Raw genomic sequence first — 12,861 nt, 5'->3', positions numbered from 1 at the left:
CCACAGCACAGTCCTCATGGGCACGGACGACTGAGCTGCAACCCCAGCCTGCCCACCTGCTGGCCATGTGACCTTGGACAGTTACTACTCTCTGCACTTTGGTTTTCTTGGTAGAAATCAGAATAATAATAGTATCTCAGAGTTTTGCCAAGGAGAAATCAAGTCACGCTGAATCTTTTAGAACAGTGTCTGGCTGAAAGGTTTACTATCTACTTCTGATTCATCACGTGGCTGCTTTCAGGAGAAGTTCCTTCCTTCTCTTCCTCCAACTTTCCTTTCAAAAAATAAGCCTAGAAATGTACGTAACATATAATGGTTTCACCAACGGAGCTATGCTAAGTACCGGTGAAGGCTGTCAGCAGCTTGCATTATAATTTTATGTTTCTGTCCAGAAAATAAGCACCCATCTGCTCTGTACAGTCTGAGGTCAGGCATCTCGATGAGCTTTCTGACAGTTCATCAGTCTTGAGTTAATCAAAAATGCTTGAGACAAAAAAATCTGCATTCACGATGAAGAGCCTAAGATAATTATATGTGTGCGTGTGTGTGCGTGTGCGCGTGCATTTAATCAGTAAAGTCATGGGACAGTCAGAGAAGAAAACAGGAATGGTCCGTGTAAGACTCTTCTTCTGAGTCAGAACTTGGCAAACTCTCAGCGAAGGACCAGGCACTACATTAGGCTCTGTGGCCGTACGGTCTCCGGGGCAATTACTCGACTCCGCTGTTGTAATACAAAAGCACCAATGAACAAGCATGGCTGTTCTCCCTGAATTTGTTTCTGGACACTGAAAATGGAATGTCCTCTAATTTTCACACGCCATGAGATTGTCTTTTGAGTTTTTTCTTCAGCCATTAATAATATTCATTCATTTTCATCCATTCATTCATTCTTAGTTCAAGGGCTGTCCAAAAAGCTATCATCTCAGGTCAGATTTGGCAAAGAGGCCATAGTTTACCAACCCCTGTTCTAGACGACTTCGAAAGAATTAGTACATCAACATGGTGCCCAGAACCAAATGAAGAGAAGAAAGCATTTATCTGTCCCAAAGCCTAGAAGTGTACGTCCTCTGACCTCCCCTGACCAAGCCCTGAACCATGATGACAGCACCTTTCTCAAGACACCCCACTCTGCAGGCTCACCTCCCACCCTCGAAAACACGCTCTCCTAGCCCATCCCAAACACACTTTGCCACACTCTGGACTGAATGCGCCAATTCCTGAAGAGTCTTCCTGACTCACTGCCTCCTCCACCTCCCCAATCTTCTGAAATGCGGCTTCTACCCACACACCCCTGCACAGAAGCGGTCCCAGTCAGAATGACAGAGTCACCCATCTCAACGACCTCTTCCTTATCCTTCAAGGTTCTCCACCTGTCTGCAGCGTCCGACTCTCAATCAGCCCATTCTTCTTGGAACCCTTCTGTTCCGGCTCCCTACCCGGCACTCCACGTCTCTCTACCTTTCTTACCTTCTAGTCCAACTACCTACTCGCGCTGTAGGAAGCAGTCCTACAAGGTTCAGACCTAGAACTAAACTTTCCTTCCTAAAGGTCTCATGCATACTCACATTTTACTGTCACTTCCCTGTAAATGGCCCCAAATATCCCCACAGCTCCATTGGAAGACAACCTATCGGTACGAGAAATTCAACAAGCCCAAAATCAAACTTAACATCTTCCTCAAATCAAACTCCTCTTCCTACTTCCATTTCAACTGTTATCCAGATTTGAAATCCCTGAGTTATCTACATATAAACTCTGATAATCCACTTATAATAGCGTAATAAATGCATATAAAGTGGAGGTAAATTTAACAAAAACAGATGCAAGACCTGCGTGCTGAAAACTACAAAACGTTGCTGACAGAAATTAAGTAATCCTGAATGAACGGAGAGTTACACTACGCTCACGGAGCAGAAGGTTCAGTGTTGTTAAGACATCAGCTCTCCCCAAACCGATCTACCCTCCGACACCATCCTAATAAAAATTTCGGCAGATTTTTTGGCAGACCATAATAAGAGGATTCTAAAACTTGCATGGAAACACAAAGTGCCCAGAGTAGCCAAAGCAACTTGCAGGGGTGGGCGGGATAAGACAGATGCAGCACTTCTGTGACTTGATTTCACGGCTTGCCACGTGCCTGCAGTGGCTGGGACATCGTACCGGCATCAGGACATTCAGGGCAGCAGGCGGCCTGGACAGGTGGTTTGACAACCGTGCCACGGACTTCAAAAGGGAATGAGGAGAGGCCACGGGACAGCCACAATCGAGCATCCGTTCAGAACAAGTGAACACCTCTTGCACACCACACTATGCAGAAGTTAACTCACCTGAACGCGAGGGTTGAAAGTATAAAACCTCTACACTAAAAAACAGAAAAGTAACATTAGTGAGCTCAGATGAGGCACGGATTTCTTAAAGTGGATAAAAAGCATTAACGATGGAAGAAAAAATAAACTGGACTTTAGGACATCTTTACCGCTGTTCTTTGAACATACAGAAAATGAATAGAAAGCCGCAGACCAGCAGAAGATACCTGGGTAGTGTATTCCAACAAAGGACTTGTACTCAGACTGTGTGAATGAAGAACTCTTACAACCCACTATAACAAAACAACTCAATAAAAAAGGACCACAGATTTGAACACTTCACCGAAGAAGACAAACACGCGGCAAACACACACATAAAACGACGCGCACCATGAGTCGGGAAAGAAACGCACATTAAACTCACACTGACGTGCTGTTGCGCACCCACCAGGCGGCTACGACGAAAGTGTCGGCAGAGATGGGAGAGGTGAGAACGCACAACGGCACAGCCACTTTGCAAGAGTCCCGCGGGTTCTCAGAAAGTTAGTCATGCACTTGTCTTGTGACCCAGCAGCTCCACTCCCAGGTTAAGTTCCCAAGAGAAATGAGAACCTGTCCCCACACACAGGGAAGAACTCAAATGTCTAGCTGGCGAATGGACACAAACACGCTACGGAAATATAACGGAATACCACGCTTCCACAAGGAGACGCAGACCACGGACTCGTACCACCTCGAAAGCAGCATGCCGAGTTCAAGAAGCCAGACACAGAGACGACAGGCCACAGAATTCCAGAGGGAGGTGGAGACAAGGCGAGCCACAGGGACAGAAAGCAGGCCAGTGGTTGCCGGAGGCCCAGGAATGCAGTGGATTAAAGCAGTCCAAGGGAGCTTTGTCGAGTTGCAGAAATGTTCTGCATCATGACGGCAGTGTGGTTCCACTACCATGAATATCTGTTCACTGACAAGTTAAAATTGGTGACTTTTACCATTTGTCGATCATGCCTTCATAAAACTAACCACACTCTCCCTCTGGGATGCACCCTGACACGCTTCTTTCTGCACACCATCACACCAACATTTCCCTGAGGCCTGCATCATTCACACACACGCAACCACCACCCTTCTCACACCTCCCTCATCACCGCTCCACCCACAGCCACCGATCTTCCAGCCCAACAATTTCAGCCGGTTCTCCACCAGCAACAAAGGTACAAGCTTCCCTCTGGGGCATTCCGGCTCCTCTAAGAAGTTTCTGGAGGGTAGGACGTGTCTTGCTTATCTCTGTATTCTACTTTGTACAGCTCTGCTATTCACACTAATCCAGCAGTACTCTGAACTGTGTGGTATGGTCTCTGAGCTTTCAGAAACCGCACACGAATGGAGAAATTTTAGAAATCTTACGACTTAATAGAGCAAACTACATGACACTGCCTACTGTGGTAGGCTGAGAAATGCCCCGTTTAATATCCACGTCCTAATCCCTGGAGCCTGGGATGTTACCTTTACCTGGCAAAAAAAAAAAGGGGGGGGGGCAGGGAGCGTGCTCTGCAGATGTGATTGAATTGAGGAGTTTGAGACGGGTGTGATTACCCTGGATTATGCGGGCAGGACCTAAATGCAAGTACACATGAACTTGTAAGAAGGAGCAGAGGGAGGGGGGCCTGGGGGGGCTCAGTCAGTTAAGTGTCCAACTCTTGATTCCAGCTCAGGTCATGATCTCAGTTTATGGGATCGAGCCCTGTGTTGGGCTCTGCACCGACTTTGCGGAGCCTGCTTGGAACTCTCTCTCTCCCTCTCTCTCTGCCCTTCCCTTGCTCACATGGGCCTCTGCCACTCAAACTAAATTTAAAAATTAAAAAAAAAGGGGGGGGGGAGCCGAGAAAGCTTTGACACACAGAGGAAAGGCCATATGAAGACAGGACAGAGAGACTTCAGGATGCTAGCTCTGGAGACTGAGAAGCTGAGGGATGCCGGCAGCCACTGGGAGCAGGAAGAAGGAAAAGATTCTCTTCTAGAGGGAGACTACGAGCTGGGGGGCTCTTTCCTTTCAGCCCAGGGATACTGATTTTAGACTTCTGGCCTCCAGGCCCACGAGAGAATACATTTCTGTTGTTTCAAGCCACCCACCCAGTTGGGGGAAATTTTTTACAGCAGCCGTAGGAAACTAACACACTCACCTTCACAAACAAAAGACTCTGTGTAGCAAAAGATTTCAAAGCCCTCACAGCTTCCTGCCACATTCATGTCAACAGCAAAGTTTTACATAGTGAATAAAATCTAGTTGCTCGCAACATTTTGCAATAAAAAGGAGGAATTGATATTTTTTGACATTTCGTACACCACTTAATTCTTCATCATCTCATAGTCTGACCAACATATCCCAAATAGTACAGTCCTTAACAAACAGAATTCAGTTAGGTTAAGTGGATTGCCTAAAACTCTACAATTAGCAGGAGGCCAACCCAAGATTTAAGATCCTCAGCCAAAGCCAATGTTCACGCCACTGTTCCATGCTGCCTAATTTCAGCTCCAGTATCAGGATAGCAAACACATTATTAATTCATTAAGCAGGAATTAAATGTGTTCAGCCCACTCCAATTCTAAACCAAACTGCGGGGGCGCCTGGGTGGCTCAGTCGGTTGAGCGTCCGACTTTGGCTCAGGTCATGATCTCACGGTCCATGGGTTCGAGCCCCGCGTCGGGCTCTGTGTTGACAGCTCAGAGCCTGGAGCCTGCTTCGGATTCTGTCTCTCCCTCTCTCTCTGCCCCTCCCCTGCTCATGCTCTATCTCTGTCTCTCAAAAATGAATAAACATTACAAAAATAATAAATAAATAAATAAATAAATATTCTCTAAAAAATAAATAGATAAACCAAACTGTGCTTATCAAGTCTTTTTAGATGAACAAAATACTGATATTTCCGATCATCATACTTCTATGGTTCTTACACTCCAGCTTCAATTTTACCAATGTATTAGTGTTCTTGTATAATTCTTTAATGACTAAGTGACTTTATCTCTACTCTTTATGTCCGTTAGCTAAAAGAAAAAATAATTATAAAACTGTGGTAACATCCTGCTTTGAGGACTTCAAGAATAATTTTTGTTTCAGGCGTATCTTCAGGTTTTCTACATCAAAATATCAACTCAGAAAATGCTATCGTCCTTCTTGGCGTTAGAACACAGAAGTTCCTCACTGGTGGTAAATTACCACCACTATGACTTTTCTGTACCTGTGAGTAGTAAATTAGGGGCACCTGGGTGGCTCAGTGGGTTGGGCGTCTGACTTTGGCTCAGGTCATGATCTCATGGTTTGCAAGTTCAAGCCCCACATTGGGCTCACTGCTGTCAGCACAGAGCCCGTTTCAGATCCTTTGTCCCCCTCTCTCTGCCCACCCCCCCCCCGCCTCTTGCACTCTCTCAAAAATAAAAAACATTAAAAAAGTGATAAATGGGGCGCCTGGGTGGCTCAGTCGGTTAAGCGGCCGACTTCGGCTCAGGTTATGATCTTGCGGTCCGTGGGTTCGAGCCCCGCGTCGGGCTCTGTGCTGACAGCTCAGAGCCTAGAGCCTGTTTCAGATTCTGTGTCTCCCTCTTTCTCTGACCCTCCCCTGTTCATGCTCTCTCGCTCTCTCTGTCTCAAAAATAAATAAATGTTGGGGCGCCTGGGTGGCGCAGTCGGTTAAGCGTCCGACTTCAGCCAGGTCACGATCTCGCGGTCCGGGAGTTCGGGCCCCGCGTCGGGCTCTGGGCTGATGGCTCAGAGCCTGGAGCCTGTTTCCGATTCTGTGTCTCCCTCTCTCTCTGCCCCTCCCCCGTTCATGCTCTGTCTCTCTCTGTCCCAAAAATAAAAATAAACGTTGAAAAAAAAAATTTTTTTTTAAATAAATAAATGTTAAAAAAAAATTTTTTTTAAGTGATAAATGTAGGACAACTGTTTAGTAGAGAATATGAAATAAATGAGTATATTTCCTGTTGGGAACTCAGATTCACAATATGCCCTATAGGAAAGGAAAAGGCAAAGAGGTCATTACCACCTGAGCACACAAAGGGAGAGTCAGGGCCATGGTACCCCTTCCAGTCTGCACCTTCCTACTTCTCTCTCTTCCACCGTCTGGATATCATCAAAAATATGATGGTGCTAAGAGATATCTAATATTTTGACTTTTTGCCCTTTAAAAAAACTAGCAATTGTAACGGTCATAACTTGAATGTTTTGAAAAAGCCATTATTTAACCAAAGTTTGCTTTAAAGACTCCTTTGGGGACTCCCGGGGGGCTCAGTCGGTGGACAGTCCGACTTTGGCTCAGGTGGTGATGTCAGAGTTCGTGAGTTTGAGCCCCACATAGGGCTCTCTGCTGTCAGTGCACAGCCCACTCCGGATCCTCTGTCCCCTTCTCTCTCGGCCCCCTCCCCACTTGCACACACTCTCTCTCTCAAAAATGAATAAACATTTAAAAACTGAAATAAAAATTTTTTAAATAATGAATAAAATAAAACCTCCTTTTACTCCAGTTACAGATGAAAGTTACTAACCAGGACTCCTTAGGTAGGAAAGATTACCTTAATATACATGTATTTATATGTGCGCGCGCACACACACACACGCACGCACCACGTATCTCCACATGGAGAGGTGGATCCACACACACATACATACCTAGTAAACTGTTACGGGCGCCTGGGGGGCTCAGTCAGCTAAGCATCCGACTCTTGATTTTAGCTCAGGTCATGGTCTCACAGTCGAGATGGAGCCTCGTGTTGGGCTCCCTGCCTGCCAGGGATTCTCTCTCTCTCTCTGCCCCCACCCCGAATAAATAAATAAAGAAAGAAGCATTAAAAAAATAAAAACATAAAACCGGATTCAATGAAACCACGTCTTATTCAATAATGCCTCAGCCTGGGAGAGATGTTTTGCGGGGCATGTTGCTCCGCACTGAAGTGGAGCGATGCACAAACCTGGGTCTTTAAAAGCTCCCGGGGACTCTAGGGCACAGGGTTCTCCGTGTGGACAGTCACTAGTGCGCACGGAGGGAGGCGCGGCGGCAGAGAGGAACGCGTCAGAGCCGCACAGGTTTGGTGACCGAATGCAGGTCACTGGCTTGACGATGTGGCGGGACGGTGGTGCCGGCAGTCGTCAAACAAGAGAAAATCAGTGACCGCAAGGCGCAACAGGCAGGCGCTGCTGAGAGGCTGTGCCGCGCCGTCCGCTCCACAGTCCCATTAAGGCTGCGACTGTCACCCCAGCACGGTGGCTTGCGCCCAAGAGGAAGGAGATACACTTCCCTGAATGTAACCCAGCTCTGTGAAATCTTGTCACAAATGCCACAAATCAGTGGCATGACATACATCTTTCAAAACCTCACTCTGTCCAGCCCTGATCACAGGGACACTCAGTAAATACTAGCTAACTAGCTAATTCTCACCCAAATGCCAGGCCGACTGCAAACGCTTCTAACTCCTTGCGAAGACATAGCCGCTGGACACGGCGAAGTATGTCCAAACCTGAGGTCAAGACGCTGGTCCTCGAACCTGCTCCTCCTCCTCCTGTTAACAGCCCAGCCGTAATCCGAGTCATGCAGACCCAGAACCCTCGAGTCATCTTTACTCCGTCTCTTGTCAACATGCAAACAGGTTTCAGAAGTCCTGTCTTTCATGCCTTCTGTAAACGTCGCTCCTATCAGTTCTCGCCAGCTGCGGTGCCGCCTGCCGAAGGACTCGCCGCAGGCTGCGCCAGCCCCCTCCTCCCAGGTCACCCTCTACCCTGCAGACGTGCCCACGCGCCTCCAAGGATTCTAGTGGTGCCACCACCTTGTCACTATCCATGACCAACAGGGTACAATCCAAGCACTTAGCCAATCCCTTCATAACCTGCCCCTCAACACACTTCTCCAGCTATTCCTTCCATCACGAAGAGTGACCGCTCCCCACTCCCGTCTCCCCGAGAGCTCTGTTTTCCAAATCACAGCTAAGGCCTGCCCTGAGCTCCCCAAACATGCTTCCTGCCACTCCATACTTCCTTCAGTACAGTTTCTTGTGCGTGCTTCTCACCTCCCTCCCGGACTGCAGAACTCCTGTGGAGAAGCTCTAGGTCTGGCTTCTCTCTTCTAACGCCACCACTGCCTCCCCCCACCCTCCCCTCCAAACTCATCCCATCCTCCACCCCGCCGTGCCTTGCCAGGTAAGAGTTCAATAAATGCCCCAGGCCCTTGGCCCACCGCCATTCAGCAAGAGACACTGACCCTAGGAACTCTCATTCTGTTGGGCATGATGTCAATCCTCATGACCGTGTCTCGACCACAGCAACTTGCCTTGCCAGTGACTGAACCTGTCTCTCTCTCCCGGCACATCCACGGCCACTGCAGCGAACGGGTCTTCCTTCCTTCCGTTCTTTCTTTTTAAAGATTTTAGTTTTGAGTAATCTCTACACCCAGTGCAGGGCTCAAACTTAGAACCCCAAGACCAAGAGTCACACACTGTACCGACTAAGCCAGCCAGGAGCTCCGAACTTTCTTCGTGGGGGGGAAAAAAAAAAAACACAGCTCAAGGAGAAAGGGAACAGGCACTGCTGGTGACAGAAGCAAGCAACAGGGAAGGCAGAAAACAGGCAGGAATGGTACAGAAAGGGACAGGGCTGAGAGGTCTCCAGAGGGTGCATAATTGTCAAAGGCCCGGGACAGACACTTGCTGAATGAGTAAAACAAGAAGCAAAATCAGAAAACCGAAAAGAGGGGCGTCCGGGTGGCGCAGTCGGTTGAGCGTCCGACTTCAGCCAGGTCACAATCTCGCGGTCCGAGAGTTCGAGCCCCGCGTCGGGCTCTGGGCTGACGGCTCGGAGCCCGGAGCCTGTTTCCGATTCTGTGTCTCCCTCTCTCTCTCTGCCCCTCCCCCGTTCATGCTCTGTCTCTCTCTGTCCCAAAAATAAATAAACGTTGAAAAAAAAATTAAAAAAAAAAAAAAAGAAAACTGAAAAGAGAGCAGTTTCTTCTTTCCCTATTTCTACAGCCTATACTGATGAAGCATTTTCTGGAACAGTGCTAGCCAACAGCACTTTCTGGAATGATACACGTGTCCTGTTCATCTGTGCTGTCTGCTAGGATGGGAGCCCCAAACCACACGGCTATGAAGCACCTGCAATTGGGCTACTGTGACTATGGAACTGAATTTTTATCTTTTTTTAAATTTTTGTTTAACGTTTATTTATTTTTATTTTTTATTTTTATTTTTTTTTTTATTTTTTTTTTCAACATTTATTTATTCCTGGGACAGAGAGAGACAGAGCATGAACGGGGGAGGGGCAGAGAGAGAGGGAGACACAGAATCGGAAACAGGCTCCAGGCTCTGAGCCATCAGCCCAGAGCCCGACGCGGGGCCCGAACTCCCGGACCGCGAGATCGTGACCTGGCTGAAGTCGGACGCTCAACCGACTGCGCCACCCAGGCGCCCCAACGTTTATTTATTTTTGAGAGACAGAGACAGAGAGACAGAGCACGAGCAGGGGAGGGGCAGAGACAGGGAGAGTGACACAGAATCCGAAGCAGGCTCCAGGCTCTGAGCTGTCAGCACAGAGCCCCCAACACGGGGCTCGAACCCACGAGCCGTGAGATCATGACCTGAGCCGAAGTCGGACGCGTAACCGACTGAGCCACCCAGGCGCCCCTGAATTTTTATTTTTACTTAATTTAATCAAACTTAACTAGTCATATGTGGCTGGTGACTACTGTATTGGCCAGTGATTGTCCAGAATATTCAATGTCTTCACCTTAACTTCATCGTTGTCAAGAATATATTCCTGACCAAATTCCAGTAAGCTAATAAAAGTCCATGATCAATTTTCTGTTTAATAAACCGTTACATTTTTTTTCCAACTTTCACCTTCATTTTGCTGAGGAAGGAAGGGAGCCCGTTTAACAGGAGACCAAGAAACAGGCTGCAAGTCAGGGTCAAAATGTCAGGCACTGGCTTCAAGTGTCCTTCTGCACCGTTTATTCTGATCCTCCCTCAGCTACTTTTGAGACAGAAATGACCCCTCTTTTGAAGGTGAGGAAACAGAGACCGAGAGCAGTTAAGTAGCTTGCCCATGGACACAGCTTGGTGACACTAGGGTTTAAACCCTCGTCCGACTGCAGACTGAGCTGACTGAGCTCTAAGCATTACACTTCAACTGCTAAAACTTAAACAGGCTGGGCTGGGTGAGAAGTAGGTTAGGGAGCTCCGGGCAGACTAATGTTATTCAGAGCACGTTAAAAGCTGGACCAGCCCGCTTCCTTGCCAAGAGACAAAGGATGTATCCAGGCAACTTCCCTTGATGTCCGGTAAATGACGCTCAATAGATCAACGGTTCCTTCAATGTGTGATTCCAAGTCGGGAGAGACAGCGGTGAACAAGACAGAAGTCCCCGCCCTCATGAGGTTTATATTCTAGTAAAGCAATTTAAAAAATAACTAAGGAAGATCTCCAAAGAGGTGAGAACCAAACAGACACCCAAATAGATCAGTTAGCTGTGTGCAGAAACTGAGAGACCGTGCCAGGCCGTGGGGGCCACAAGGACAAAGATGGGAGACGCAGAAGCATGCTGGGAACGCACAAACAACAGCGAGGGTTGGCATGGCTGGAGCACGGTGGCTGAGAAGACGCGGGGAACGAGGCTGCTCTACTAACCGGGGCAGACCTTGCTGGAACAGGCACCGGAAGGCTCTGGAATATGTTTTAAGATCATGGAGAGCCACGGGAGTGGAGAGGGGGTGTGCAGGGCAGGTGTATAGAGAGGAGTGAAAGAGATGGGATCCGACTGACGTTATAAAGGGAACACTGGAAGCTGTAAAAGGAGGCTGTGAGTAAGCACAATCAAGGAGAAAAAGCAAAGCCGGAAGGACTTGTTTGAGTGACGAAGCAAGTTTAAATCAGCACCACAGCTACACGCGTAGAGCGGAAATGGAAACCAGTTTCAGGACAGATTTTAGCTAAATATTTCTGGTCAAACCAATACCCGCGGACAGACGGAAGGGAAAAAGGTTGGTTTCTCAAAGAGTCACACTGCAAGAAAAGCATGTGCTCCGTCCCTCCAGGTTCTATTTACTATTCCGAGGCCCCATCTCCCGCGCGTTCACACACTCGCAGCACCAACAAAACCCACTGTCAGGAAGTTCCCATAGGATGTGCTCACAGATAATCCACCTGTTACAGAGATTTTTGCTATTTGTTTACATTTAAATGAGTATTTCAGAACAAGCGTGGACAGTTCTGACAAATTCTAATTAAGATACAAGCAGCATTAAACAACAATACACAAGGAGAAGCCCTTTCTAGCTACACTTGCCCTCCTCCACATAACACACACCTTCAGGTCAAGGGGCTAACTGGACTAGAATGCTTCACTCATTCTTCCTAGCTGAAGTTCTGCAACATTGTTTGCCAGAAGCTGAAACCAGAACAAACTGGAACACAAGAAAAACTGTAAGTCAGAACCCCATGCCTATGCTTCTTACCTACCCATGATCTCTTTGCCAATGTAACCCTGAAAGGACGTTTTGGGTCAGGTGCATCCTCCGCTAGCTAAATGACCCTCAACGCGCCTGCAAGATGACCGATCGTCACACTCAGCCTGCAGGAGATCCCTGTGGCTGGAACCTGACTGCACAGGAGAGCAGGTGCTCAGCAAACCTGCTGAGTGCTAAGCCTGCAGCCGCACACTTCAGTCCTGGTAACGTGCTCCCCGACACTCCCCACTTCTCTTCCAGCACAGAAGCACCCACTCAAGGCCTTCGTCCTGCCGTCTATCCTGCCCTTCCATTCCACTGGCTGCCTGCGCCCAACATCCTGTGATTTACCCAAAAACCAGCTTCGTGGGATACCTGCACTTTCTTTCTGCTTTTTAGGCCTCTTCTGCCTTCGATATTCGCCTTGAGTTACTACGTCGAACATGGTAAAGACCCAAGGCAAAAGCCGGGTGCCAGTCCCAGCCATCTCCACAGCTTTGGCCCCAGTCTCTCTGTCTACGAAGTGTAAGTAACACACACGCAGCCCTCCTTCACAAGGTTGTGCGCAAGTCTAGTCCAAAATGAGAAAAGCCTGCAAACTGCCATGCGCCGCCCAATTTTAAGATCCAAGGAAAGATGGATTCAGACAAAGCTCAGCTCAGGACCAGCACACCGCGGTCACTCAATAAGCGTTAAGCACAAAAGGAGCATTTTCCTCCGACAATGAGGCTAATGGGCGAAGCGACGGGGCCCATCCTGGCCTCTCGCCCCGCACCTGCACCTGCACGACCCGGTTTTGACAAGGAGGGCTCCGATTCTGCTCGGCTCAGGGAGGCAGCGCCAGAGAGGCCCCATCGCCGGCCTGCAGCGCCCTAAAGAGCGCACCAGGAGAAGGGAAGGACCCGAGGACAGGCGACAGGGCGGAGGTCCGCGCGGCGTGACCTTGGCCGGCCCCTCCGCCACCTGGGGGCAGCCTCCCGGCCGGCGCACCCAGCCCAGCCCGGCCGGATGCGGGACGTGCCAGGACAGCAGTTTCGGTTTCCCGAGAAGCTGACGTCCCCGCCGGCGCGGCG

At 48.7% G+C, this 12,861-nt stretch overlaps 1 protein-coding gene across 3 annotated transcripts in view; it reads right to left on the bottom strand.

Moving 5' to 3' along the window:
- ANKFY1 (ankyrin repeat and FYVE domain containing 1) overlaps positions 1–12,861 on the bottom strand; it is an 81,119-nt gene that overhangs the window by 63,136 nt on the left and 5,122 nt on the right. Inside the window, exon 1 of one of the 3 annotated variants that reach the window (XM_040453564.1) lies at positions 12,164–12,517. The exons of 1 other annotated variant lie outside the window; for it this stretch is intronic. In XM_040453564.1, the coding sequence (XP_040309498.1) occupies positions 12,164–12,275 (112 nt within the window). In that variant the 5' untranslated portion in view covers positions 12,276–12,517. Of the gene's footprint in view, positions 1–12,163; positions 12,518–12,861 lie in introns of those variants that run through there. One more of the 3 variants, XM_040453562.1, reaches the window with a different exon arrangement.

This window comes from Herpailurus yagouaroundi, unplaced genomic scaffold (genome assembly GCF_014898765.1).
Source record: "Herpailurus yagouaroundi ecotype Mexico unplaced genomic scaffold, PumYag 208, whole genome shotgun sequence".
Taxonomy (NCBI): domain Eukaryota; kingdom Metazoa; phylum Chordata; class Mammalia; order Carnivora; family Felidae; genus Herpailurus; species Herpailurus yagouaroundi.
Note: the sequence above shows the minus strand (reverse complement) of the source record. Positions and strands in the feature narration are given on the sequence as shown.